Source organism: Pygoscelis adeliae, unplaced genomic scaffold, assembly GCF_000699105.1.
Source record: "Pygoscelis adeliae isolate BGI_AS28 unplaced genomic scaffold, ASM69910v1 Scaffold24, whole genome shotgun sequence".
NCBI lineage: Eukaryota > Metazoa > Chordata > Aves > Sphenisciformes > Spheniscidae > Pygoscelis > Pygoscelis adeliae.
In genome coordinates this window covers 1,121,034-1,147,646 of record NW_008824806.1, presented here as the reverse complement: position 1 = coordinate 1,147,646, position 26,613 = coordinate 1,121,034, and the positions used below count along the sequence as shown (strand labels likewise).

The 26,613-nt window shown below is 37.7% G+C and overlaps 1 protein-coding gene across 1 annotated transcript in view; it reads right to left on the bottom strand.

The window, feature by feature from the left end:
• The window catches only part of TFEC (transcription factor EC), a 36,667-nt gene extending 14,728 nt beyond the window's left edge, over positions 1-21,939 (bottom strand). The window contains exons 1-5 of the mRNA XM_009324110.1: positions 21,907-21,939; positions 21,152-21,403; positions 18,780-18,875; positions 3,885-3,896; positions 521-635 (exon numbers count right to left, since the gene is read on the bottom strand). Coding sequence (XP_009322385.1) covers positions 521-635; positions 3,885-3,896; positions 18,780-18,875; positions 21,152-21,403; positions 21,907-21,939 — 508 coding nt within the window. The remainder of the gene's footprint in view (positions 1-520; positions 636-3,884; positions 3,897-18,779; positions 18,876-21,151; positions 21,404-21,906) is intronic.
• Between the last annotated feature and the right edge of the window lie 4,674 nt (positions 21,940-26,613).

Genomic DNA, 26,613 nt, shown 5'->3' with positions numbered 1-26,613 from the left:
AATCAGATTTGCAAGATATTGAACAAACTTACTGTTTCCTCTGAGTGACACTAATAAACTGTACATGGTTGTTAGCATTCTTTGGATTAATTGAATGTAACTTTTAAAGTTGTTAATCCACTAATATAGCTTTACCTTGAATAGCTTTATTGTAAGGTTTCAAAAGAAACATTTGTTCTACCCTGGAACAAATTTAATGGATGATAATTTATTTATACTGTTGATCAGGAGCCAACATGTGGAAGAATCCACTCTGTTTCCTAAAATAATTAGGTTTATTAGAAGCATGATTTCATAAAAAACAGGGGGCAAACACGGTTTCTGAATTGCTAAAGAGGAGAACAGAAAGAAAACATTTCTCCTTGGTCTTTGTTCTCTTCCTTAAGTGAAACTACAAACTGCAAAATTCTCAGGAATTTAATTATGGACATTTATTTCATGGGTAAGATTTACTCAGCTTTTAAGAGAAACACCATCACTTCTGAAATTATAAAATACTAAAATCTCAGAGTTCTTTTACCTGTGAGTTCCCTTTTTACTGGTAGGTTAGCTGGGCAAGAAGCGTTTGTGAGACCCATATTAGCTGGTGCCATTCCCTGGTCACTGTTATATATATCCAAAATGCTGCTAGATAGCTTGAGGGGTAGGGGAGGAAAGAAGAATAAGAAAAAAAAATAAGTTAAAGACTTAAAAGATTTAAAAAAACATAATTCAAAGAGCAAACTTCTTTGAATATGAGTCTGGTGTTCTTTAGAAGGAGCTGTGTATATGTGTCTAAAGGGAAAGTTTGCCGTTATGTAGTATCAAGTAAAATTGAAAGTGAAGGGTCACTGTCTGCCACTGTTCCACAAGCAGCCTTCTAAGTGCCGTTTGTGTGGGTTTCAGATGCAGAGTGATGGCAGGATATGGCCCCCAGTACCTGCTTCTTAATTACTTCTATATACTATTTTCCAATAACAGGATTACCACAACCGCACTTCAAACATGAATTAGGTTGAAAGTAAAAAAAACCTTGCTGGTTTTGACCTACTCCCCAGTGATTTTTTAACCACATCACTAAACTCTGAATTGGTACTTCATACTGTGCCTGGTTTAACAGTATAAAGATTCAGTGACCCAGTTAGATGTGATAGTTAAAATTGGAGTGGACAAAACATCAAAGAATATGCTTTAAGGAAAGAAACTGTGCTGTTGTCAGGACAGACCAGATAACCTAATGGTTATAACATGCGTAACATATATGATCATATATACCATTATCCTTATTACTTTCCAAAATATAATATAACAGTATTTAAATAAACTCATAGAATGCACTTAAAGAGAAGTAAAGATAAAGTATGTTTCTATGGATTCCAGATAATTACCCAAATATTACTTTTACTTGAATAATTTTACATATCTGAGATAACTGTAAAATATGTAGAAGTTTAGTAAAGAACAGTTCAGGCTTCGCTCAGTTTCTATGACCATATAACCAACCTTTCAGCATTGGTCATTATCTTATATATTTCTGTATGTTCATGTGAAAACAGCTGTATAAAAAGAGTCCGAGTCCAGGTTCACAAAATTGCCTTCTAAGGTGATGAGAGGAACATTTTTTTTTTCATTTTACCATGCATACAAAGTTTGTGCAGACAATTTTTTTTTCCTTTTGGGGCCAACATACAGGACTCAGACATTGAGTTTGGGTCCAGCTGGCCAAGAAACAAAAACGAGGAAAAAGTGGGTGAAAAAAGTGAGGAAAATTGTGACTAAAACTACTGACTTGAGACAGAAAATCATCAAAGAACATAAGGAGTTATTTAAGAAAATTGTTTTTCATAGACAAGAAAACATGTTTTTACAGATCTGCACCCATGGATCTTGAAACACCCTGGAATTTTTCAGGCAGGTCACCAAGACACCAAGCATAGTTCTGCTGGGAACCAGCTTTTTTTAGACTCTGATCATTTCTCTTCTTGTAGAGACTGTGAGCTTCACCACAAGTTATTCTGAATGGAGACACTTTCCCAATGACTTGCTTAGTGTGAAATTGTTCCATGCTTGCTATATTTTTATATTAAATCTGAAATTATAAAAAGTTTTATTTTTAAATTATAATTTTACCAAATTAGCTAATAACTTTATTAAATTATCTGAGAATTGTACAACCCACAATGAAATGAAGCAATCAGGATTCTTTTTAAATATACATAAAAAACATGCTCATTTTTAAAGTAATTTGTAGAAGTTTATTACTTAGGAGAACTGGCAATTCTTAAATATCATTAGAAATCACAACACTAAGTCAGTTTTGAAAATCTGCTTACATATTTGATCTTTCAATGAAAATACATTTTTAAAGAATGTTTGGAATTCAGTTGAGTATTACTCAAGAACAAGCTATGTTTAATATGCAGGATTTGAACGCTAAGCGCATTCGCACGTTAAGCACCTTTGTTTCATTCCTGAGTGGTAAACTGACAAGTATTACAGAATTCACTGCAGCTTTAACTTTGCATTTTCTTTGTTCCAGGGATAGTATAACTATATTACAAGAGTGAACTCATATTAACTCAACACATATTTAATGACTTCCTACATTCATGTAAATGAATTTGGCTTATTGAAATGATATGAAAACAGAATTTTCATATTTAGTGCCTGTATAAAAAATTGAGAGTCACCGTGACTCCTACACTTATTCCAGTGGACTTTGGATAAGGCTGTTGTGTGGTTTAGGCTACTGTTTTTGTGAAATGCTAGGAAATAGTAATCACTGAAAATAATATAATCTAATAAATAATCTAACAAATGAGAAATGCATATCTATCATATTTTACATATTTCACACAGCTGTGCATGTGAGTTCAATAACTTGCACGAAACTGGTGGTAACCTTTTTAATTTATAAGATTATGAATACCATTCATGAAAAAATCAGAATTGTAAACCACAGTTTGACACACACACATGAGATACATCAATGATTACTTCTAATTTTCAGGCAGTAATTCATCTTTATCCTTGAAATATAGTTAAATTTCTATAGTCTATTCACAAAGGTGTGAATTCAAACAACAAGGCCCAAATCCAAGAGAAAAGATCATCGACGGCCAGCTTAGCTGATAATGAAAAAATAATACTGACACACCTGAAAGTTCAGAAGTGTGTGAGGGTTCAAAAGAGGGTGAGTAAACTCAACTTAAAGCCAAAGGTAGGCATTTCAGCTGGATTTGATTACACAGTTGATGAAGGTACTTCCATCTAACTCAGCTGCCATTGTCTGGAGTGATAAGAGTTCATATGCCTCCTTCCATCAGCAGAACCGCTGGGGCAGTGTCATTCCACACAGCCAGGGCTGCAAGCGAGTATCTGTCCATGGTTTATGTCTGACTGCACTAATGCGTCCATCGAGCAGTGAAAGGCATGAAACATTTTCCCAGATGTCCCATACCATCTTTGTTTCACACAGATGGTCTCCAGCATTTTTCCCCTCATCATTTGGCAATTTTTATCACTCATTAGGAAAGCAGAGTCATAACTCCATGCGGAGATGATGAAAATGAAACCCAAACCCAAGTCATTCATCTACTGACGGCTACAATCCTATAGCCTTGCTAATTAGAATGATTCATATATGTGTTAATCACTAAGAGTGTCAAAACCAGCATTCTGCCACTCCATTAAAGAGAAACTTTGGTCTAGTGCTAACTGTCCTAAATTATTCTCCAGAACTTGGACATCAGAGGATAACCCTGTTCAACAGCACTGTCACAGAGAGCCTACAAAATTCTCACTCATTTACCTATCTGAAAACACTAATTTCTGGGCTGCAGAATCTGTCTTTCTGATTGAAACATTCACAGGTGTGACAAATATGACCATTTTTAATAACCCACAGGTAGGGTACTCTTGGGGAATAGAGAACGGCAGGTTTTACCTCTTTAAGTCTGTCATCATCTCAGTCAGTGCACTGAAGGATTGGATAACAGAACAAACAGCTTACTCATCTGGCTGTAAAAACAGCACACAAAAAAAGTTTCTTTTCTTCATACCTACAACCCTTCCAGACCTAGGTTTGCTGTCTCCCTTCAGCATTTGTCTGGGTGGTTCTGCTCAGTACAAAAGCAGTTGTGCCAATCTCACTATCAACTGCCTCTTTCTTCCTGTGCACTTAGTAGAAATCTCAAGTACGTTGTAATGGCCACTACAATGGGTAAGTGGCTTGTCTGTGGACAGAGCCACTGGTGATCTCCCTTGGACACCATCTTCATTCTCATTTAGCCAGCACAGCATTTTCACACTTACAGTAGGGCAAAGTGGATATAAAGCACCAGTAAATTAGACTACCTTTGACAGTCGCTGTGTTCGTACAGAAATGGTGACACATGGAAAAATCTGCTATGAATTAGTGTGTGAGGAATAACTCTCAATGTCAGGATTCAGGATCAGGAGAAGAAATAGGAGGTGATTAATCTGATCTGTCTTGGACACTTAGAGTGAACCGAATCACCTCTGTTTCTTCTTATTGACTCCAAAGGAAACCTGGGGTGACTGTTGCAGGCCTTCCACATGTACCTTCCTTCATGAAACACACTGTGCTCCTAATGTGAAAATTTCCAAATAAACTCTTGTTTTAAAAATCACATAAGAAAAACAAAGCAAATCAGACTGGATCTTTCTTGACGAATATTCACATTTCTGATTATGGAGGAGTTTTAAAAATACAAAGTAAAAAATATATCAAACTATTTTGTTGAAACTCTCTACCTGTATTTGCCCTGCATTGATATCAAACATGGAAAATCCCAAGGAATTTCCTTGCTAATGTTACTGAACACTGAGAACAATCTTAAAATAGAAATTGGTCAATTTTTATACAACATGAGGAAAGATACTTTTTCATCTGTCAAAGCAGGAAGTTCTTTTAGAAATGTAGACATCTGGGAAATAACATCTTTAAATTATAAAATTAAAATATATATCACAATATATTATAGAAATTGTGTGTCAAAATACATCTAGTTGTTTGGATATGCACTAAAACTCTACACCATAATGTAATTTATTTCTTACAATGTCATGTCAGCGGGGAAAGTTTCTGCAGTACTGAGGCTTCAAATAGCTTCCAGTTCTAAATTACAAGATAAATATATACATTGACATAATCTTACAAAAATCCAATGCAATCTCACTAAAAGTACAAATCATTTACAATGGCATAATTATATGATATTTATACAATGATGATCTTACAATTATATAGCACTGTCAAACCTGATGAATCCCAAAGCACTTTAAAACTCCAGTTGATTACACTGCGTCAAAAGCATGTTCTTGCTTTTGGTTTAGAATCATAGAATCATTAAGGTTGGAAAAGACCTCTAAGATCATCGAGTCCAACCATCAACCCAACACCACCACATCCACTAAACCATGTCCCTAAGTGCCGCATCTACACATCTTTTAAATACTTCCAGGGATGGTGACTCAAATGAGATCATTTGAGACGTGGAAACATGTACACTTGGGTATGAAAATTCATAAGTCCCAGGAAATAATCTATTTATCCTGCAGGTGTTGTGAGCTATATTGGTTCACACCTGTGTTGTTCTGAGAAGTCCTGGTAACTCACATCAATTCCAGTCTTTCCATACATGATACACATATTTATGTATGTGTGTCTGAGAATTTGGATGCAAGTGGCTTGTAAGGGGTGAACCCACACACAGTAAAAATAGCAGTATATAATTAGCCATTTTTCCTGCTTCTAAAATGCAGCCAGCTTTGGACAAAAGATTAACAACCTTTAACACAGCAAATAGTTAAGTGGGAATAACCAGTGACAATGTGGTACAGGAAGAGGATAATACCATATCTAATTAAAACTGCAAGGAGCATTAAAGAAAGCAGACTGTAATTAACAAAGTTAGCATTTGGCAAGGACACTGGGGTTAACGTTCTTCCTTTTGTATAAAGTGTCATGGGATCTTCAATGCCTGTGTGCAAAGACTGGAACATGAGAATTTCCATTCACGGGGCTCAGTCCTGAAAGATGCTCAACTTTGAAGCTTAGGCCAATTATAAAAGCAAACTTCGGCTGAAGTACCTGAGCGAGTGCCTGGCTTGAGCTCAGCAGCACCTCGCAAGAGCCTGTGACCTTGTGCTTGCTGGCAGTGTCCAAGACAAGTACGGTAAAGGCCTCATCCAGAGGAGCTTGTTATATTCAATACTTGGGTCTGAAACTGCTATGCAGGCAGGATTGTGTGGCAAATATTAAGGGTTCGTTACCCACATGGATGTCTAGCAATGGACAGCTGTGATCACATTGCAGTCTCTAATACCAAGTCATGCTGCTTTTTTAAAGGAAAACATTACTAAGCCAGGAAAAACGTCGCCTCATTAAGGAAATAATGTGGTATTCCAAATCCCATAGCATGGCAGCTATTGGTAAATGCCATGTAATTTCAAGGAAGACTTAAACCAAATAGCATTCCCATATCTTCCAGGAACAAAAGAGAAGGATTCTTAATATGATAATAAAATACATGGGTAAGGGTTGTCTGTGCCTGTTCACCTGTAGTCCCTAGACAGCTCTATGTCACGACAGCGTTCACTTACATGATCACATACTATTTGAGTATTTTTCCATTTTGGCTGATCTTTGCATGATGTGTTTGCATTACAGAAACATTCAAGTCTATAAGGATCATGGCTCCATCACAGTCAATGTTGCACAGCTAGAAAATAACAGCCCAGCCCTCCTCCAAAGTCAGCTAGATTTTTCTTAATTTAAAAATTCTGCTGAATGTGGTAATGCCCAGTCTGGACTAGAAAGCATTTCCTGGATATTGGGTTCATTTAATGTATCATCACATAATCCATTTTATAAACCAATAATGTTCTGTCTAAAATCAATTAGGTTTCACACCTCCAATATTTTTATTTGGAGTATGTTCCAGAAGTTGAATGACAGCAAATTATTGTTAAAAAGCTTTCTTTTTATTTCCATTCCTAGACAAATTTTATTTTGGTTTTGTGTTCCTTTAACTTATATAGTTCACTGTTTAACATCCCCATGTGATTACTGTGAGTGACCACAGCTCCCTTAAGTCTTTCGTTTACTAAGTTGAACAGGCCATGCTTCTTTAGCCAGACTTCCCATGCTATGATATGACCTAACAGGCCTGTCTCTACCTTTCCTGCCTTGAATTAGTTCTTCTGAAGGGTCAACACCATTATTTGTCTACAGCATTCTAAAAGTTTTGTACCCAGTGAATTCCTCAGTGGATATTTCCTTGTGTCTCTTGGAAATCTCTCTCGTGATGGATCCTAAGATCATATTTATCTCCTTTTTGCAGTCCCATCATTATGATGGCTTATAGTCATCCTCTGAGCAACTAATGTAACCAGATCTTTCTCTGTCATCTCCAGTTAATGAGCTCTCAGCTTACAGCAGACATTCCTGTTATTAGTATTTAAATGAATGACCTTGCACTCAGTACTATTACATTCCTTCCATTTATACTATTCTGTCATCACAGTCATATAATTCTTCCTCTATGATATGCTCATCCTCCTTTGTATTGGCAATACTTTCTACTTTTGCTACCGCAGTAAGTTTCATCAGCATAAATGTATTTTTTGTACCAAGGTCACTAATGAAAATATTAAATAAACTGAGGCTCAGGATTGATTCTTGGAGCACTTCATTAATATCTTCTCTTTTAACAATAACTTTATCATCTCTTTAGCTCACCCCTTAACCTGAAAAGAATCCTGTTCAGTTACTTTCTATATAATCTCTATTGCATTTTACTAATATGCATTCATAAAAGAAGGCTACAATCAACAAACCCTGGATTTGCAGGGCTAGCTAGAAAGACTAATTCCAGTAGCAAACAGCTCTCCATACATCCAAAAGGATGTCGCTAATCATGGAAGTGATGGAGGGTATGTACATTTTTAAAAAGCAGACACCTTACATGTTCTAGTTACCTAAAATGGCTAAAGCCTAGGATAGCAAGAACTTTTCACCAAAGGCATCTGGACTGTCCTGACAGGTCAAAACAATTCATCAACTAGTCTGCTTTCCCTTGAGGGACCTGGGAACAGGCAGCAGGATGGACTGTCTTGTTAGTGGAGCCTTATTTCCAGCTACCATCTCTCCCAGGGTCTTATTTCCTCACAGTCACATTCACAAGCCCAAGTTTATGATCAGAAGGGTCAGGATGCCTCCAGAAAATACAGAGGTTCGGACCAGACTGCCTCTACCAGAGGTCTTCATTCTGCCCAGGTCAGAAGAACCCATGAAAAAGAGGGCAAGTGTGAAGCAAGCTGCGGTAATAGCCCTGCTAGCAGAAACTTCCTTTGATACCCTCTTTTCCAGGGTTAATAACTGCAGACATGCAACTCATCCAGTGTGTCTGCATGCCTGTATTTCCTGCAGTAACAGAAGTATGGCATACATCCAGAGCAGCTGATGTGCAGTCCAGACGGTTCTGAGGATCATTGGCCCTATTACACATGGTCAGATTGCCTGTACTGCACCTGCAGACTTGGCAAACTCATGTAACAGGGAAGCATAACACACACTGCTTTACTTGTCACAAGAAGAAACTATGTAGCTGCCTAACCTGAAAGGTTGAGTACTATATATGCAAGGGAAAATTTCTTTTGGTGCTTGGTAAAAATTAGTACTTGATCAGACTGCATCTAGAATAAAGTGTTCACAAGTGAAATATTAATACAATACTTTATTCTCCCCCCCCCCCAAATATATCCCACTTAAATCATGTTCTCATGAACCTAATTGATAGCATCACTTCAAAGAACAGTTTTGTAAAATGAGGCTACTTCTCCTTCTTAGCCACAAAACAATATGTTAGCATCCATCCCTTTCAGTGTGTTCTTGCTTATTCATTTTAATTAAAAAATCAAAGCAGGGATTTTACAAAGTTTTTATACTATTATCCCATATATGCATCCCGAATGTAGAAATCTAAATTTGGAGCTGTGTCCACAGCTCATTTTACATATCAAGTAAAAGTTTGTTCAGTATTTGTGTTACTGGGGTACAAAACATAAAAAACACATACTTAAATTCTTGTCATTCCTTCCCTGTTTATTCATGACAGGTAAACAAAACTATTTTTCAGTCTTTGAAGTTTGCGGATGAACTTCAAAATGTGCACTGAATTTGGCCAATTAGTGAGTTGATCAATAAGTGTATAATAACCCAGTCATTGCAAATCCGTTTTCTAAATAGTAATATCTGGTACACTGGGTGTTTCCATTTTTGACAAGGGGAAAACTGGGGTAATTCTTGTATCTTCAATGTGTGCTTTAGTAAATTGTGACTTTTCACCTAATTCAAAGGTATTGCAGACAGGATGAATAATCTTGTGGGTGAATACAAGTCCTGTACTGAGAAGACTGTGGTTCAACCTCTGGCTTTCTTTCGCAATTGCTGTGTTGCTTGAAGAAAGTTGAACAACATAAGCTGTGATATCCTTTTTCTTTGTAAGGATGTGTTTACACTGTCAACTGCCAAAAAAGTTGTAGCATACTGATTTTAGAGTCTAGAACAAGAAGATCCCATTCACAGCTAAATGTTTTAAGTCCTTTTGTAATTGCAATACAAAATACTTATATTTGAAAATAGTCTTTAGTAATAACTAATACCCAAATGTTCCAGTTCCTCTTTTTATTATCTAAAAAGAACAGCAGAAAAGCAAATGCTTCCCTTTTCAGTCTTGTTTTCCTTTGAACAAATTGTATCTCCTTCTAGATTTGTCTTTAACATGGTTCATAATTACACACTCCTCATCCAGGGACTTAATGTTCAGATATATTATATTACATATTATATATTATGCATGAAAACTGGTTCATTTTTTATCTTCAAATAATGATCATCAAGCTGGTTCATTATTCATCAGAGAAAAATGAACTGCTCATATTCCCAGTTACGGTACATTCCTGCCCTGATCATATACATAGAAGTCCATTGTCTAGATAAATGTCTGATCAAATATGACCAAGCAAAGGAATTTTCTGGACAATCAGGCTTTCGCAGGAGAGTTCTTTACTTTCAGTTATCATCTCTTAATTATATGTTTTTAGCTGTTCTTGGCTTTGCTGGTTACAAAACTAACATAACAGACATGGACCAGAAGTGAAGTGATGTTGTGATACTGTCATCATCCAACTTGCAGCTGAAAATCAAACGTCACAGGAGTACTGCCCCACTAACCTCCAGGGTCTGAAACCTAAAGATGGCAATTAAATGACAGCTCTGTTAGCTGTCTTACTAAGATTATTTCACTAGCAACACCAGCTAATGCACTAATTCCTGGTTCCATCCAACTTCTTCTATTTCTCTGGCTACCATATGTAAATGCATATACCAAATCATTCAAATTCTTCCTCTAAAAACAATGAACAAACATCAGCACAAAAACACAAGAAAAGTGAAAAATTGAGGCTGAGGGACAAGTGAAAACCAGATTTTTTTGCAGGATTAGAATATGGGGCATTTTCTTTTAAATATAGATGCTAACATCTCTATTACCAGTATTTATATTATATATTTTATATATACATTATATGCTTTATATTATATCCTCTTACATTTCACATATCACCTAAGTATCTGAATACATTACAGTAAGGTATTTACTGATTTCTGTGATCTAGTGTGTTCAGATGGATTAACATGTACCATGCAGAGCTTCATTTTGGTTGGAATTCCTTTCTGTAGCGGTTGATTTCAGATATATTCACAAGTGTTTATTTATAGTGTAAATATAAATGCAGAGTTAACTACTTCATAAACTACGGTACACATACAGTAAAGGTGATAGAAGGCTTTGGCTGATGGAGAAGGAGGTGCTAAGAAAAGCAATTGAATCTTTCAGGAGTTTCTTTCTCAAAATGGCCTTCAAGAAATCTCTGCGTTTTCCACAAGTTGGCGTAATCTTGCAGTAAGAAGCTTGACTGTGCCTGGAGGACAAAGTAAGTGGCCACTGTTGTTGCCTCTGAGCTCACAAGACTTTTATACAACCTATGTAAATGCCATTGACAGAAATTCATAAAGTTTAGCTCCAGAACTGATCATAACCTATACGTTACAGACCCCAAGGAGCTTAATGTAGCCTTCTCTATTATCTGTCATCTACTAAGGACGTCAGGTCTTGCATTGCTGTATACAGACAACACCACGAGACATGCAGCAGAGGCTGCACATCAGGGCTTTGTGATAAGACAGAATCTGCCTGGTGGCCCCAAACAGCAGGCATTTGCTTGCAGATCCTGCTGCACAGGAGCTTAGAATTAGTGAGGAGTGCATATTAGAATTAGAAACTTGTTTTATCTATCCTTTTCTCTTACCTCTGTTTAACATGTGCTACGCTCTGAGATGAAGGCCATGTTTGTACTAGGTATTTACATACAAACAACTGTATATTTTAGAATAATACTTCCATTTATGTCTATTTACCTTTCCAAAAGAGAAAACCAAAGAGGAAAAAAGGAACTTTTCCTTCATTTCATAGTTACGAAAAAATTCACTCCAATTGCATGAAGCTTGAGTCTTCTGTCTCCCTTCAGCCAGAGAGGTCTACCCCCAAAATAGAGAAGGGTTATTAGACATTGTGCTGTTACAGTGTTAGAGACAGAGCTGAGCTATTTGGGCATTTTGCACAGCTTTTGAGTGCTGCAGCTATGTAAAAGTGGACCATAGTTCTCCTGACCCAAAGTATTGTATGCTCTATGCTATGAAGACCTTTTCTACAGCATGAGGTAAATTGCAAGCACTCACACCCAGCCTATATGGAATACTCAGAGCATACAAGAGAGCTGTACACTGCCCATTTCAGCCTCAAACTACTATATCATATGAAATACTGAAAACAAACCTTCATCTGGCACCTGTATGACATTCAAAACAGCACTGGCAGTGATAGCAAAAGACACCCCCAGCTGCAGAAAACAGGCCTGAAGAGTTCTCAGCTTGTGCATTTCATTGTTAGTTCTCTGCAACTGAAAGACACCATTTCCTATCTAGCACTATTGAAGAAAGACAAAGAAAATATTTGCTCACCAGTTTTATTTTTGAGGAGTCTATTATTTCCTCAATAGCTACCGACTGTTCTTTCTCCTTCATTTTTCTTTTTCGTTAAACTTGGAAACGATACCAGGGAGTGCTAGACAGAAGTTTATACACTTAGGTGAACTTTGATTCTTCCTTGGACTTTAAGACTAATCTAGTGTAGAATGTGATTGACAAAGCATTTTCATTGATGTTATGCAGCCTTTTCAGGTTACCCAACCTAAGCAAATGAGGTTGTTAATGTTTACTCTGGCCCTTTCTCTAAAATGGTTTTGAACTTTAGCAGATTTTATAAACTTATAAAGGTTGCCAAATGACCTCGGTATTCACTAAATAAAAAATACTCACGATTATGCAGCAGGGGGCTGCCTAGTTCAGCAATACTATATGCACCTCTAATGGAAACCTGGTTTTACTTCATGATTGAATAATCACAGAAATTATTGAATAAAATAATTTGGAGGATACCTACTTGAATTTCTTTTTTCTGTATTATTTCCGGGAATGGAACAGACAGCAGTTTTTGTAATCCATCCAGATGGTAACCATCAGTATTTGACGAATAATTAATACAAATACAAATTATTAATGCCATGATGAGAAACTGTGACCTCAAAGACCTTGTAATAGCAGTGAGATTTTGCAGACAGACTGCACTGTGCTTTTATCAATAAATAGTGTCTCCATAAAATCAAATGCAGAGTTAACAGATTCAATCAGAACTTTATACGAGCTGTAGTTAACAGAATCATAAAAATTAAAGAAGAAAAACCTCTATCCTGTCTTGTCCTGATCTAACCTCTAGTCCATGCCTGTACAACACAAGATTTTTTCAAATGTCAAAGGAGCTGACCAAATACAAGTGAGCCACAGGGCAACTGAGGATTTTCTCCATAAACTGTTTTCTTGCAAGAGTGACGGAAGTGGAGCAATCCCAACGGAATTGACTCCAAAGTGGACTGGAAGCAGACTGTAGCTCCCAATCTTAATGAAACTGCGCTGTGAATGTATGGAATGAAGTGATGCAAGTGAAGCAGTGAAACCTTGCAGGATCCCTCAAGAGGTGACCTATTGCAAGGCAACGCCTTTGCACAGCACTCCCTGTGCTGCTGCCATTCCTCATGCCCGGCTGGCCCACCGGCTCAGCCCCGACATCTAACAGCTAGCAAAACCCCTGCCTTTCAGCATGCCCAGGTGCTTTTGCTTCCCCTCTCTGTTAGCGATTCCTCTCTCTCCCACTCTTTACACCCAGTCAGTTACAGAGGCCTTTTAATGATTTTACTAGAGGCCCCTTTATCTTACAGACAGCCACTTGAGTTCTTGGAGAGGGAGCAAAGCAGACGTGAAAGCTGAGAAGAATCAATCTACACCTTCCCTTGTTACAGTGCTGGGCAACACGGAGCTCCTTAGCGTGCAGAGGAAAAGAGTGGCTGTCTTGGATTCAGAGTTGTATGGAGATGGCCCAGCAAATGAACAAACCACGACAGGTAGTTCATTTTTTCTTTCTGCCCTTATTCAAACCCAGAAGTACCAGACAAGCCAGATCTGTGCTGTTCTGTTTCTTCCTACACCACCCAACCAGGAGATGACTAGCAATGGGATCTGTGGGATCTGCTGCCCCTTAGCTGTTGCTTCTAATCATAACAAATAATAATAGATGATTATCCAATATAATGTTTTAGTGTTATGTAATTATTTGCTGATTATCTAATAATTAAACCAGGTTGCAATTGAGGTGCAGTGCCATTTCATTAAAATGGCACAAACAGAACAACATTTGGTTTTTTAATTCTTCTTTTCCCAGCATATAAATACCACATACATCAAGTCAGATTCAAAGAAGGACTGAAGAAATTTGGTTAGATTCACAGATAGACAAAGTTCCCAACAACAAATTCATTGTTTGTGACAGCTCTAAATCTCTGAGGTGATATGAACTTCAAATCACCGGTGACACCATAATGATTTCAGTATGCAGTTAGAGCTGGAGCTGTTGAAGGAATTAATGCTGTTTCAAATCTTTAAGTATTTCTTTCCTTTAAAGGAAAGAAAAATTTTGGAAAATATTTTGCAGATTTCTTTTTTAAAATAACTTGTTTTAACAGCTATTTGTTCCAGCTTTGTCTAGGACTGCCAAAGCTATTCTATTCCCTGAGTGAGAATAATTCTTCAGATCACACTTATGGTGCATTTATTCATATATAATAATAAAATCTGTGCTTTCTATTGGTTAGAAGCCATTGTTTTCAGGAAACATTTCTGCTGGCAAGCTCATTCAGGGGAAAAATTAAAGAAAACATTTCTTAAGTATTATGAATAAATCAACATAAAAACATTTTTTCTTGGCTCTATTTACTATTGGACGTGGTAAAAAATCAGTGAAAATGTTTTCCATGGAGAAGCTTTCCATTTTCTCCCAAGTGACCCGAAAGGAACTGCTCCATTTTGTTTAGTCATTCAACACCTACTACTCCAGCAACAGTGAGCCCACCTGATTGAACAGGTCACCAGTTGGGCCACTGCGAGGGATTTTTTGAAGTCCAGTTTTATGGTAATGCTCCACCCCAAGCACTACACTGCACTACTCCTTAGCTCTCACCACCAGCCATCTGACTGCTACAGTGTCTCTCCCTGGGCTTCTTCAAGAATACTTCTGAAAGCTCTTGTTTTCTTCTGCACCAGAACAAAAGACAACTTAGAATCCTTGGAAATGTTCACAAAATTACGTTATTTTCCGGCCTGTCCCACCCAGCACAGTGCAAGGGAAGCCTGTGCCCTTGCAGAACATTAATATCCTCTCATTTTATTCTCATTCCAAGCCAGTCAATCTCCTAATGCTTTTGATGTAAGTTTTAGTGGACTGCATGTCAAGTAGAGGATATTATCCCAGTAGCTGTACAGTGATTATCTGGGCTACAGCAGTTATTTCTGAATGAAAGTACTGGTAAAATGCCAAATGTTTTCACAGAGATCACTGTTGTGCTTGCTAAATTACTGGGTTTTCTGGTTGAGTCCTAGGGCTGTACACATATATTAGCAAAACAAAACAACATTTAGTAACAAGTAGAGATTCACTAGGTCACACACTGTCAAATCCAACCCTGAAAAACACAGAGATGCTAATTTTTAACTCTGCTCTTTTCTGGCTCTCTTCACTGTGACTAATGCTCTCCACATCTCCCTTGACACAGCATGTTTCTTAAACTTCCCTTTTTCAGATATTAAAAGGAATATAGACCACAGCTTTTTAGAACTTGCCCCAAACTTTTAATGATGGTGTCATATATGTTTTACACTAAGAGACCTGCACATCCACATTTCTTGTGTTCTGAGCATTTGGAGGTTAATAAACTTTAAATTCACTACAGAATGTTGAATAGACTGTAAGGATTTTGAATAAGAACAGAAGTCTGATAAAAATGAAAAACATTTACTTTTCAAATGTTTGTCACCATATCTGACATACATAACATTATTTAGCTTATACTCACTCATATATTCTTTGTTTCATTTTTTTAATGATTCCTATAAGGTCAGGAAGAAATCTGTTGCTCCTAATATGATACTCAGAGAAGAAATGGATTTCTTACAATATAGATAAATACGTTTCTGTCTGTTAGTAAAGAGTTTCATAAGACTAAATTATTATGACAAGGAAAAATGACTTTAAATTGGTATCTTCAAGTTTTCTTTATTAAATCCTACCTTCTTCATGGTGAACAAACAATTTTCATCAAGTGATAATTCATAAGAATAGTTATGATTTGATTTTGGCTATGTTTTCTGGACAGATATAACTGAGTTTACAAATACTTTCAAAAGAATCAAGACCTCTTGCATATAGGGAGGACCTAGTCTTGTATTTTAACTCAACTTCCAAAAAAAAATTATAAAAAGTAGGTTTCTACCATTAGGGTATTGTTAAGAGCAATAGAAACACAGCCAGAGAATTCCCTACTTTGAGCAATTCTTAAGTTGCCACCCAAAACCAGAGAGTTTTATAAAATTATGAATTTGGGGCCAAACACAATAAAAGCCAGACAATCCACTCTTCAGAAGCTGTAATAATTTTAATGAGAGATGGAGGGATGTTCTTGTTTTCACTTCTCTGATTCTACTAATACATGACTGTAATTCATTAATTCAGGGTCAGACAATGAGCCTCTGAGCAATTATTCACATGAGTGGTCTCATAGAATTCAATGTCCTCATTTAATGTGCCATTAAAATGGTACATGGGTGCATCTAACTAAAGCAAACATTAATTCACTGCAACACACAACAGGTAGCGCTGCAAAGTCTCTAATATCAGCCACTATCTATTGAGGAAAAGTGAGAAAATAAAATGGCTTCATGAATTTGGCTTGTTCGAGAAAAGATTTTGCTGAAAAAAACTCAAGCTTTATACGATATTCAGAAAGCCAGGAGTCTCAGATTTTTTCAGAATTTTAGAGAAACTACTTTGCACAGTTTGGACAAATTCAAGACAATGCCAAGAAGGGAAAAATCTAAGATGCAATCCTAAAAATACTTAAGCATTACACTGGAGAAGTGTAAGGAGGAAGCAAACACCGAATCAGCCAGGCACATGGGCAACCCAGTCTCACTTGCGGTCTCACTTACTCTATGTTGATGGCAGCCACCATAGCCAGGCGCCTTGTGCAGAAGTACATAAGAAGTAATATGAACTTCTGTTCAAAGTACAGCACAACCCCAGTTCCTCTTCTCAGGGGAGTTAGGTGTTTTCTCATTCCTGATCATGTCTCCTAGTCCAACACTGTTGTAATATGTACATTTTAAACTCAGATAAAGAAAATGTTATTACGTTTGATGTGATGATGAAAAACTGGATCTAAAGAACATATTTTCTACCTGCCTCTCTATCTTTCTCTATTGCACAGCTTATGACCAAAATTTTGCAGGCAGGTTTAGAATGTTGCCTGAAAGATGCCATAAAACCCTGAGTCACAAGCTAAATGCCTGAAACCACCTCCATCTGCCCATTTCTTTCATATATTTTTGGAGTACACATTGCCAAAAGAGAAGACAGAGGAGGCAGAGACACTGCTTGATTGCTTCCACACTGGCGCAGCTTGCATGCCTTGTTGGAGGCAGGCTTTGTTTTGCCATAGTATTGCACAGAGAGATTTGGAACTACACACTATTCCCTGGCTTACCTAGCAGCCTGGTGATTTCCTCAGCACAAACAAAAATCTAAATACAATTACCTGGCCCACAGGCATTGCAGAAGTCTCAAATCTTTGCAGGTAAGATACCAGCTAGGCCGAAAAATCACTGCATATTTCCTTGCTCATCAAGAACAGGGTATTCAAGACATTTTAGAGAGATATGTCCTTCATGGCTGAAGATAAAGGCTAATGAGGCTGGAATTAGCATAGATTAACATCATCCAGTTTTAAAAGGTGTTAAGGGAGTGTGAGTCTAATCCAAACCCTAGAATTCATGCCTCTCACCACCATCCCACAGTACCATACCTGAAAGGATCCTCCCCTGCCTCATGTTAATTTGAGCCAAAATATTAATTCACTCCCCAGGGGGCCTTTCTTTGCTATATTCTGTACTGAGGTATGTATAAATCAGACTGACTCTATTAGTTCTGTAGCTGGCATGCAAATGCCAGGTATTCACGGAACTATTAATTGCCATTAATATTGGACTATGTAGTGGGCAACACAGAGGCTTAGAGATCTTATCTCTCAACGTATTTTTGTAGCCAGTGATGTTCTGTAGTCAGAAAAAGATGTTCCTCCAGTGGGTGATTAAGAGCAAGCACCTGACTTTGTATTCCGAAATGAACTTTGTAGACTGTCAAAGCCTGTGAAAATCCTTCTGCCTTCACCAGAGTGAAGTTTCCCTTTATCAGCACCCATTTTAAGGCCCTGAGGACAAAATCTGTGGAAAAAGGTTCCCAAGATAAATCGGGGTTGAGAGAACAAAGAACATCCCTTCTATAAAGTATGTTGCATTACAGTTATTGATAGGTGTTATTTTCACAAATAATAATCCTCTATGCGTTGTTCTGTCCAGAAAAGTTCCATCCTCCCTCTTCAAATGTGTAGCATATGTGGAAATGTAAGTAGCCTTTGTTAATCCTCTGTCATTTCTTTACAAAATTATAACAGTTTGCTACAATTATTCTTATAAAACAATTCATCTGAAAAGTGACATTTCTCATCTTTGTTCTTGAAATTATTCGACTAAGTGCAACTTACCTTTATGAAAGTCAAGAAATAGAACCCACCCTTGCTTCAGCATAAGACATTGAAGAAACTACTGGACTGTAGAAACTATTACATGGGGAAGCTTTGACTTTTATAGGTGACGTAGAAGGATATTTAAGCAAGACTTTAAAAGGCCTTCCAGGTTCTAGAGTTTCCTCATATCCATAGTCCTGCATGGGAATTAGTACCTCCAATGGGTTATGCACCGGACCTGGTGCTGGGCTAGAACCCCAAATGCTATTCAGACCAATTAAAACCGCTGTGTCTCACCACATTGGAACCCTTTCCTGTAATATTTCTCGACAAAAAAACAAGCAACTGAAGAGAAAGAATAATCCACTGATAGTACTGCTTTAGCCTCTGAAGTGTGACGTGTGCTTGAATGACTCAATGAAATCCTCTATTATAAACAGCAAGATGAAATTCCACAAAATACTTACAGTTCTTTGCATTAGTAGAGGAGTTTCAGAACAACCTATCCCTTCATCATTAAAACTTGATTCCATATTGATTATGTCTTCAATCACCTCTTCCATCTGATAAAATAATATTTTAAGACCAATCATTACAAATAATAATGGAAACAATGTTATTCTGAAAATGCAGAGGAAATAATCTTGAGTATTTAATACGTCAATAAAACTGAATTTCAGAAGTTTATATCTTAAAATTCAAATAATTCAAGCACTTTTACACAGTATTCACATTTTTTGCTTCTTGTGAAAACAGTTTTTGTGGTTTAGCAAGTTAGTTCTTTCCTCCCAAACACCAGCCCATTCCCCTTTTTTAACCCCTTATTGCAACACCAAGATCAGATGACAGGAGTGCATTGCTAAGTTGTAACTGTGATCTGTCACCTTCATCAAATGTGTCATATCCACAGTGTACTGTTGCATTGGTGCAGGAAGGCTGAAAGGAACCTGTGGTTCTGCAAGAGCGTGAATCACTCAAGATTTGGTGTTACACACTACTCTCAAGATTCAGCAGGCAGAGGTTTGTGTTGTGTTTGGCAGTACACTGGATGCTTCTCCAGCCAGCCTTCTGGTCCCGCTTTTGTTCTAATCTGAATCAAAAGCTACCAAAGCAGGTGGAATAGCTAATTAATTACTTGGGATGAAACAGTGAATTCTTTGCAGACATATATAGACATACATAGATTTGGACACGGTACAGCATGAGTTTTCAATGATAACTTTGGTCTGGTTCCGTTCATAAAATAACTTTGGGAAAGATCCCATGATGAACCTGTCACTGTTAACTCTACCGTCTGCAGGAGCAGTTGACTCATGCTCTGAGGCTTTTCAAGCAGCTCTTGGGAGCTGTCTGAAGAGCTGTAGCTGAAGGAAATGTAGAGGGTCCTGTGCAACGAAAGAAAGTATCACACAGGCCAGGGGCCTTTCAACACAGACTTCTAGGCCATGTGGCCCAGCACAGCTCATACGTGCACTCCTCTCCCTGTCCAAAAACCAGGCATGTGCTGTCCGAGGACTTGTGCCCAGACTTATTTAGGAAAGTGCTGTCTGGGCCAAAAGGATGCCAGGAAATGCCAGCAATTAGACAATATGAATGAATACAGTTCAGTGCACCAACCTGTGTGTTGGCTCTGTATTATTTACTAATATACCTACAGCCTACACTGAGCCACAGGGCACATCTGCAAGTAGGAAATTACACTGTGCCAGTCATCTCCCTGAGGCTCTGGGATGGGATTATTCAAATTATTGGAGTGATGTCTACAAGGACTTTGGCCTGTGCAACTATCACTCTCCCAGTCACCACCAGGCACAGTTCAGGACAGTGGTTTACAAGCAGCCGTCTTGCTTTCAAGAGCAGAGTGGTACTAGGGCAGGCACCAGTTGTTCCGGGTCAGATACCCAAAGTGCCTGAGAACAGCTCCTGCATGCTGCGCTTGCCAGCACAGAGGTGACCACAGAGGCCTCCACAGAGGCCATCTAAAACAATCTTTGCAGACTAGTGGCTCCAGTAATCCATAAACCATAAAATGTCAGTTGTCAATGCAGAAGGAATGGAGGGGTCCCAGATGAGCTCTCCAGGAAGCGTTGGATTTATTTTTTTCAGTTTCCTCATGCTTAGCTGTATAACATCCAAATGCTCAAATGGGTGACAGTGTATTGTTCTGCTAAAGCCCAAGATATGATACAGCATCTCCATTTCTTATTTCTGTAGGAATTCCCCTTTTGCCTAATAAACACTCTCTCTTGAAATCTATTGAAGTATTAAAGGGCATAATGATCTACATCTCACACTGGCTGAGAATCTGACATTGTATAATAGCTGTACCTCTATTAAAATAAATGATGGCACTAAAGTTAGCATATCTATGCCAATTTACCCAAGATAACCTATATGTAAATATATCAGCTAACTGAAAAATGAATGAGCGATTCTTTCAGTTACGTCTTTAAGGTAATCAGTATTTAACTCTGTTATGCAGATAGGATAATACTTTTAGACAGGAATAACTCTCATCTGGAAAAAAAATGTTTTGCATTGCAAAGTACATATTCAAAAAACATACAACAATATATGACACATAGATAAAAAGATGCAACTGTACATTTTAACTGGCAGTAATTTAGAAGCCTGATCATGCAATAAGATATTCACAGGCATTCAAGGGAATGCCCCACGTAATCCAAAAGGATTCAGGGAGCAAGTGCTGCAACTGAAGGCCCCACGAAAGTAAAGAAAGTCATCTCTTGCCCACTACCAATACAATGTGGGTCATGTAACATTTTTGTAGAAGTATGCAAAGCCCATTTCCCCATTCCTTTCACCAGCCCAGCCCTACCGCATTTTCATGTTCTCCTCCAAGGGCCAGAAGCTTGGTAACGGGGCTTTCTGGTGTGCCAATATCGCTGACGGGAGGCATGTGTCCGTTTCTTAAAATGGAGGTCACTCCCGTGGGCTGGATTGTGTGGGAGTGGGATAGGGAGAGCGTCTGGCTGGACAGCTTGGTATCGAGGGTCAGATACTGCTTCACCTGGTGCCTCTGGCTTTGCTGTATGTGGTATCTAGACTGATTTTCCAAGTGTGTTTGTACCTGAGAAGGAATGGAAATAATTGCTAAAGTTTCAAGTTACTGGTACCAGTATTTGCCCATATGTTCACTTAAAAAACTTCAAAACAATAGATTTAGCTTTAATAACACTTGCATAGAATTATTATTAACTGTAAATCTTTTTTTTCATTTTGCACCCTTACACATTTCTTATTTGTGTACTATTTTCCCCTAACACAGCTAATAAACCTTCTGAACAATTATCAAAGAAAAATAGAATTAGAAAAGATAAACATGAACCTGAGAAAAGACCAGAAGTATGCTACACATTTTTCTCTTCTCATTTAAGAATGACCTCTGTTGAAATCAGTGATCATTACAATTAAATCCACAAATATGTACTCTAAAATTAATATCACAGTGTATTTACTCTTTTGTACTTGAAAGAGTAACTAAATGTATAAAGAAAAACATAATCCAACCAACTTCAAGTAATATCAACAGCAGCAGACACTCACTCATACCTAAATCCACATTTGGCTCACCTTGTAATAAGTACAGCCAGTTAAATGAGGCATTGCTGCACTTTTGGGAAAAAAAAAAAAGGGGGGGGGGGGTCCAAGCTATAGTCCTGGATGACTGTTCACTATCCTCAAAATGCACAGTCTTCCTGAAGTCCCTCTTGAGGAGAGACCACTTTTTGAGTTGGTAGGACTTTATAAACTGAGTGGTCATGCCAAAATGGCTAATTGAGTAAGACGTTGGGCTATCCTTTGATTACAGAGATTGACAGTTGCTACTTCAAACAGCTCCCATTTCAGATCAATGTCACATTCCTGCAATTTAATTACCAGAGGACCACTGCATACACAAACCTTACTGTCATTTCAGCCCTGTGGCTTTCTCCTCTTCCTATGGCATGACTGGTCACAAATTTCTTGTAATAAATTTTTCTCAAGTGGCCTCTGTGTAAGCATGATTAATATTTGTTAAATAATAGCAGGACTTGCTTTGCAGCCCTTTTTTCTCAAAAAAAATTTCAGTCATTTAAACAAACTTCTTTTTAATTCCCCTAACATACATAAGCAGAGATAAATAGCCCATAAAAGGGGTTTGCATTTAAATTAGCTATATTTTTGTACAATATTGCAGTACCTACTTTATTTTTAATCATGTTATGGTGGCATGTCTAGAATTATTTTAATTATGTTTCTTTAATTTTCTAGTCATATAAAAAAGATTAAGCCATGCAGTAATGAATATAATATTAATTATTTTGATGTAAGCCTTAAAGTTATTAAATAATATTCCATTAAAATATTGATATAAAATTTTAAAGACACTGTTTAGGTTTTCCCCTATTTTATGTTAGTAAGGTATGCAACCCATGTAAGGTCTTAAAAACGACAAGTGTATTTGGGATTTACTTAAATCACAATAGTACTTGTCTTAACTGAGATCTTTGTGTTAGTTTTAGAAAGTGTATAATGCACTGTTAATTTAAGCCCTGATTTATCATGTGTAAGGATACATGTAAAACCATCCCAAATCATTCAGATTCTTATGCATCTATTTACTCCTTCAGCTTCAGCTCATATTGAAAGTTAGACACTCAAGCAGTTTCTTAAATTAGAATCCAAACACAAAATCTACTGCATGCCGGTTTAACAAGAGTATTGATCTTGGGCAAAATGCAATGTGCTGAGGGAAAGAAAATATGTCCCATTGTATGGCCAGAGCAGGGACTTGCTGTGCACCCTTGTTTTCTGCTGCTGTTTCAGAAGCACCCACGGACACTTTGTGCTTGTGCTGGACTCTAGGGTCATTGAATGAATCCACGCAAAGTGACTACTACCCTGACCCTTGCACTGCCTAAACTGATGAAGATCTCTTTCCAGCAATGCAGAGCACTGCAATCAACACCTTTGAAGGCACAGCTTCTTTGCATGGCATAAATAGGAGTGGGATCAGTGCATAGGCTACCAATGCATCTACCGCATTTCAGCCCAGCTGCTTTTTTCTCTTAAATGAAGCTGATGATCACTCTGTAAAGAGCAACGAATTGTTGTCTTAGAAATTCTACAGGCCTACCTGAAGCACGAAATCCAGACTATCAAATATCTTCAAATTAAATGGGAAACATAAGAAATTTGCAGTGTCTGAAGTCTATACTACCTTGTTTTAAAGTTTGTTCTTAATAAGGTATTTTAATAAGGAAGTGGGTTCTGCCACAAGAAGATTGCTGAAAAGCCAACGGCTTGCTTTTTGCTTTCTCTGGATTTCAGATTGTTCATGGCAGACTGAAACTTCTGTGCAGCCTGATTTCCTAGTGAAACACCACAGGGCCATCCCACCAGGGTTGGGGGAGGATCTGTGAAAGACAATCAGCTAACTGCTGACTAAGTAAAAAATCAAGTTTATCAGGAGTGCTTATTTCGTATGATATTCTTTCAGTGCTTATATCCTGTCAGTACCGTCCTGAACTTCCGCAAATAGGAAAAGAATTTAAAGCTTCTCTGATGGAATCTGTTGCTATGGTTTTACAAACCTCTCCATCCCCTTTACTGTGCCAGTTTCAGTCATTACAAAGCAGAACCACTGAGGTTAAAAAGGGATCTATGCCCTGATTTTCAAAAAGTACCTAAAGTTGCAATCCCTGATCATCTTTATATATCTAAATAAGTCTTAGAAGTCAATGCTAATAACAAGAAGTAAAGCACTTTTGAAAGTCAAGCCACTGTGTAAAGACAAAGCAGAATCGGACCCTTATTTTTACATTCATACTGCTAGTGTATAATAAATGGAGAAAAAGTCATGCTATTCCAAAGGAATACTAAGATTGCAAAGTCAAGCTCTCAAAAATTAGAAATGACAGTTAAAACTGCCCTGTAATACATGTGAAATAAGAGCAGAAACTCAAAACTTAATAATTTAAATTTAATGATAAAACCAATAGTCAAGTGTCAAATGCCAAGTATGATTGGTTTATTCTCCACTGGGGTGCTGGATGAGTTTTATTATCTTATATCAGTATTATTAAGCTCAGTTTAGGTTTTCCAAGAATTTTAGATTAAACAAACTCTTTTAAATAACTATTCCTGTAATTACAAACTTTAAACATTGACTTGATTTTGAGCTTCTTTTTAATGGTGGCTAAGTACTGGCGCAGTACTTTTAGCCACCTGAGTAACCTCTGGTTACCCAGAGAGGTTGTGGAATCTCCATCCTTGGAGATTTTCAAAATTTGACTGGACAAGGCCCTGAGCACCTGAGAAAGCAAAAGACATCTAGAAATAGCCAGGGAAATTTGAATTGGTAGTCTAAATATTGAAAATCTGGATAATCATTATTAAGTCTGGAAAAAAAATGGTATCAGGTTAGGGGTTCAGTGAAATAAATGCAAAAAGCAAAATAACTGGAGGGTCACTCCTACACATAAGAAATCTCACAAGTAAAACAGCCCAGAGCAACACGCATTTAGCTGCTTAGAGACCTTGACCATGTGCATATCTTAGATCCACTAGATAAGGTTCTTCCACAGAAAATTGAAAAAGTAAAAAAGATTTTTAGAGTAGAAGCATCCTTATTTCACCCAATAATCCCAGTATGGTATCCTCTAGCAGTGTTGGGAGACTAATTTTCTAATTCCTCATCTTTTGAGGAGTTCCTATAATCTGTGAGAACATTTTATCAGAGACTATGTGAAATTTTAAGGTGAGGGTATGTGAATCTCTCCAGTCTAGGAGTCCTCCCATATATAAAATCATTAAAGCTTCTTTGGACCAAGGACCTGCAATGTTGATGCTGACACACCGTTTACTGCCACAACAGTCTGAATATAGGGTTACCTTCTTTTTTTTCCTCTCTCTGGGCCAATGAATATTTAATCATTTGTTTAAAGCAGAACAGCTTTAAAGGAAGACTCTGAGATGGTTTTCAGGGTAGAGCATCCAAAAAGCTGGCGGCTCCGTGGAATCTGGGTTCTCATCTCTGACACAAATTAAGCAGTGTGATTTGATAAAGCATATCTTCTAGTTCTCAGCAGATCGTTTTCTATTAAATAACTCTTTGCCTTCCTATTTTTTTGTGAAATGGATGACCTTGCTCGTTGATATGCCTGATTTCTGGGAATCCCTAGCAGAAATAGGCACCCAGCAACCACCTGACGATCCAGATCCTGGCTCAGACAAGCCTCAGACGCAGCCCAGGACTTAGTGTTTTCCTACTGGCACACCTGCTCTAGCTCTTGGTATAGTCAGTGACCTGACCCTTCCTGTCAAGCGCTCCTGAAGTTATATAGGCTCTTTTGACTGTTGTGTGTGCAAGGTGTAGCAAGGTGACGAATTTGTGCAGATGAAGTGCTGGTTCTCCTCCCAGGCATCCTCTTGCTGCGGCTGTGGCCGTGTACTTTAAATGTTAATTATTTCAGGTTATTTGAGGAGTGAAGGACAGCATAAAGTTGAACCCTAAATAGATTATCCGCTCCCTCCTACGCACTGCTTTTTTCTATTATCTGGCTTTCCCAATCATGGTAAAATTAAAGCCTGTGCAGAACCAGAAACATCAAGCATGCAGGGAGCCAAAGGCATCCAGCCCAAACTCAAATATTATAATTCCACCAGAACAAAGCTAGAACAGAAACGAACACTTTGAGATGGATTATGTAATCCAGAAAAGATCCCAATGCACATGTAACTGACTGTACCTATTTCTATTTTATATCTCACTGACAAGCCAGTTCTGAGAACAAGAACATAACAGCCTTTCAGAATGACAGATGCATATTCAAACTTCTTCAATTGCTCTTTCTAATTTGAGCACACATCATCATGTTGTAAAACTGTGGTAGAGTTGTGTAACATCTTTTCCTACATTCGCGCTAATTTTACTTTCATTTCTAATATATTGCACAATTGCCTAACTAGGCTTTCAGTAGTTTATTTACATAAACTATTTTACTTCCACATTTGCTGATGAGATTTTTTTTCCATTCGTAAAAGAATACCTAGCACGCCAAAAGTAAGAAAGAGGGCATATTTAGGGGACCTAAAGGAGGCATGAACAATGTCGATGATATTCCAGTAAGTAGCAGTGCTACATCTTGTGTTGGTATTCCACTAAGGGCAAGCGGGTGATACCTGTACTCGCAGGCTGCTTAGCCCAACATCAGTCCTGGGAGAAATAATAGGAAAACTGAAAAGAGAGTCAATTAATAAATTATTAAAAGATAGGAATATAATTAATGCTAGTCA